Source organism: Octopus bimaculoides, chromosome 27 (genome assembly GCF_001194135.2).
Source record: "Octopus bimaculoides isolate UCB-OBI-ISO-001 chromosome 27, ASM119413v2, whole genome shotgun sequence".
Classification (NCBI taxonomy): Eukaryota; Metazoa; Mollusca; class Cephalopoda; order Octopoda; family Octopodidae; genus Octopus; species Octopus bimaculoides.
Window position 1 is genome coordinate 17,210,204 of NC_069007.1, and position 3,398 is coordinate 17,213,601.

Genomic DNA, 3,398 nt, shown 5'->3' on the forward strand with positions numbered 1-3,398 from the left:
TAAGCTGAAGCAAACTTCATTTACCAAAGTTACTATTCTAAAAGTGGAGGTGCAATGGCCCAGTGGTTAGGGCAGCGGACTCGCGGTCATAAGATCGCGGTTTCGATTCCCAGACCGGGTGTTGTGAGTGTTTATTGAGCGAAAACACCTAAAGCTCCACGAGGCTCCAGCAGGGGATGTTGGTGAACCCTGCTGTACTCTTTCACCACAACTTTCTCTCACTCTTTCTTCCTGCTTCTGTTGTACCTGTAATTCAAAGGGTCAGCCTTGTCATACTCTGTGTCACGCTGAATATCCCCGAGAACTACATTGAAACTGTGTCCCCCCTATAATACAATACATTATTATGCCTTACTCCCTACCTCACTCACTCCAGTAAGCCAAACCTATATAACGACTCAATAATTAATTAATTAAATGGTCTCTTGTTGATAAATTTTCACCCATATTTAAAAGCTTGCTCTGATAATTGATATGAAATTATCAGAGTTCCTAACTAACAGCCTGTGACCAAGTCTTATGGCATGTCAAAGTCAGTCTTTATGGTTGAACATTGTTATAATCTGTATTTCATTCTGTACATAGTTTTTGGGAGGGAGGAGGGAGGGAGGGAGAGAGGGAGATAGAGAAGGAGAGATAGAGAAAGAGGGAGGGAGAGAGAGAGAGAGAGAAAGAGAGAGATAGATAGAGGTTAGCAGGTCATAAGTTGTCATTAGGTCTGTTCAGTTCATGGTCAAGACATGGTATTCAGATATAGAGATAAGACCTGAAATTTTGCAGGGAAGGAGTTAATCAGTTAAACAGACCCCTGTGCTAAGCCCGGTACTTATTTCGTGGTGGACCCTGAAAAGATGAAAGGCAAAGGCAATCTTGGCAGAATTTGAACTCAGAACGTAAAGACGAGCGAAATACCAATAAGCATTTTGTCCAGCATGCTCACGATTCTGCCAGCTCACTGCTTTAATGCCGCCAACGCCGACAGTGATGACAATGACGATGGTGATGATGGTGATGGTGATGATGATGATGATGATGATGATGATGATTCTTTCTAATTTCTGTATAAGACCAGCGGTTTTTCAAGAGAGGGAGAAATTGATTATATCAACCCCGAAAGGCGCAGTTGACACCAGCCAAACTTGTATTGTAGAGAATCAGAAAAAGATTGTCTCTAAGCATTTTGCCCGACATGCTAACAATTCTACCAGTTCTTCACGTTAATGATGATGATGATGATGATGATGATGATGATGATGTTGATGATGAAGATGCTAGTGGCACGTGAAAAGACATTCGAGCAAGATCGTTGCCAGTGCCAATGGACTGGCTCCTGTGCAGGTGGCACGTAAAACACCCATTACACTCTCGGAGTGGTTGGCATTAGGAAGGGCATCCAGCTGTAGAAACTCTGCCAAATCAGATTGGAACCTGGTGTTGCCTCCTGATCCACCAGTCCTCAATCAAACCGCCCAACCCATGCTAGCATGGAAAGCGGACGTTAAACGACGATGATGATGATGATGATTACACACATATGTATATATGTGCATATATACATATATGTGCATATGTATATATAAGTACTGCGGTTGATTTGTTTGACTAACATCCTTCAAGTGGTGTCACTCTAGCATGGCTGGAGTCCAACAACAGAGACGAGTAAAAGATAAAAGTAAAAGATAAACTAGATTAAAAGATAAAAGATTAAATATTAACTAGATTTAATTAATCTTACTAACCCATGAATTCTGTTGCATGACATTTGGAATGGCCATCTGGATGTTCTTGTGCGTATCTTGTGATTTCTCGGCGATGGTAAAAATATCCAATACGTGTCTTGGTATAGAGAAAATATCTAGAAAGATATAAAACCAAAGAGTCAAGATAAATAGATGCTTACAAAATAGAAGACTTGGGGTCTATATATGTGGTTATGTGCATGTGTGTATGTATGTATGTATGTAGTACGTATGTATGCATGTTTGTAAGTATGTATGTATATATGAATGTTTGTATATATTTATATATATATATGAAAACACACAGGTTAGTGGTTTGGGTGTTGCACTCATGATTGTATGATTGTGGTTTCAATTCCCAGACCGGGTATTGCATTGTATTCTTGAGCAAAGCACTTCGTTTCACATTGCTGTGTGATCATTTCATCATCTGACATGTAGCACATGGTGCACCTGTACAGGTAATATGATTTGATGGAGGGAGTGAGCTTATGCGGTCCTGATGGTGGGAGAGCCCTTGAGGACTTTCTTGCCGGTCTGCCATGTATCTCGGGGTTGGATGCGGAGTCTTGCGAAGGGCCAATCACGCCTGGGGAGGTGATGGAAGCTTTGGCCGACTGTAAACACACACATACACAAGAAGCTTCCACACAGTTTCCATCTATCAAATTCACTCACAAGGCATTGGTCAGTTCAGAACTATAGTAGAAGACACTTGCTCTCAAGACACAGTACAGCAGGACTGAAGTAAAACTCATACAAACACACACACAAACACACTGGATAATAAATAATTGTTCTGGATATACAAAAAGAGGATTTGTCACAACTGGAATGTGATTTCATTAGAAGACTTGCTCAATCAAGACACCAACAACAACAACAACAACAACATCAGTAGTGTCTTTTTTTTGTTTTGTTTTGGAATTTTTCCTCTTCTGCTGCAGATTTCAGTGTGAATTTTAAAAATTACTTTTTAAAAAAAAAAAAAAAGTTAGAATGTCTTATATTTGTGAATAGTCACAGCATCAGTTAAGTCAATTAAACTAGTATTACAAATTATAAGTGTTAACGTTAGTATGGACTAAAACAGATAAAAGATAACACAGTTGAAATAACAGAGACCTGTATAGTTGTTGAATGTAACAGAGAGACAGTCTTTCAGCATGTAAACACATACCGCCAACCACAACACCACCACCACAACCACCATATGTGCAGGCAGTCTCCTAGCTAATGATAGTTATTGCAGAAAGGTAAGAGGTCAATGCAATGAAAATGAAACTGTGTTTGTTGATTATTTGTGCATGTATAGGAGGGGAGTGCACATATATGAACACACAAAGTTACACACACAAACGATTGTGAATACTTTAGTTTGTCATAGAGCTAGTTAGTGCATGTGTGTGTTTATATATGCATGTGTGTGTGTGTGTGTGTGTGTGTGTGTGTGTATCGGTATTTTAGTCAAACAAACCACTCCAGTACTTATTTTTTAAAAGCTTAGTATTCATTCTATTGGTCTCTTTTGCTAAATTGCTAATCTATAGGGACGAAAACATACCAACACTGGTTGTCAAGCTGTTGGAGGTGGGACAAACTTCTTATTACACAGCCATGATATATATATATATATATATATATATATATATATATATA

The 3,398-nt window shown here is 39.1% G+C and overlaps 1 protein-coding gene across 1 annotated transcript in view; it reads right to left on the minus strand.

Annotated features, from left to right (window-relative positions):
* The window catches only part of LOC106878743 (probable hydrolase PNKD), a 98,049-nt gene that overhangs the window by 50,916 nt on the left and 43,735 nt on the right, over window positions 1-3,398 (minus strand). The window contains exon 2 of the mRNA XM_052977146.1: window positions 1,740-1,855. Within this exon, the coding sequence (XP_052833106.1) occupies window positions 1,740-1,855 (116 nt within the window). The remainder of the gene's footprint in view (window positions 1-1,739; window positions 1,856-3,398) is intronic.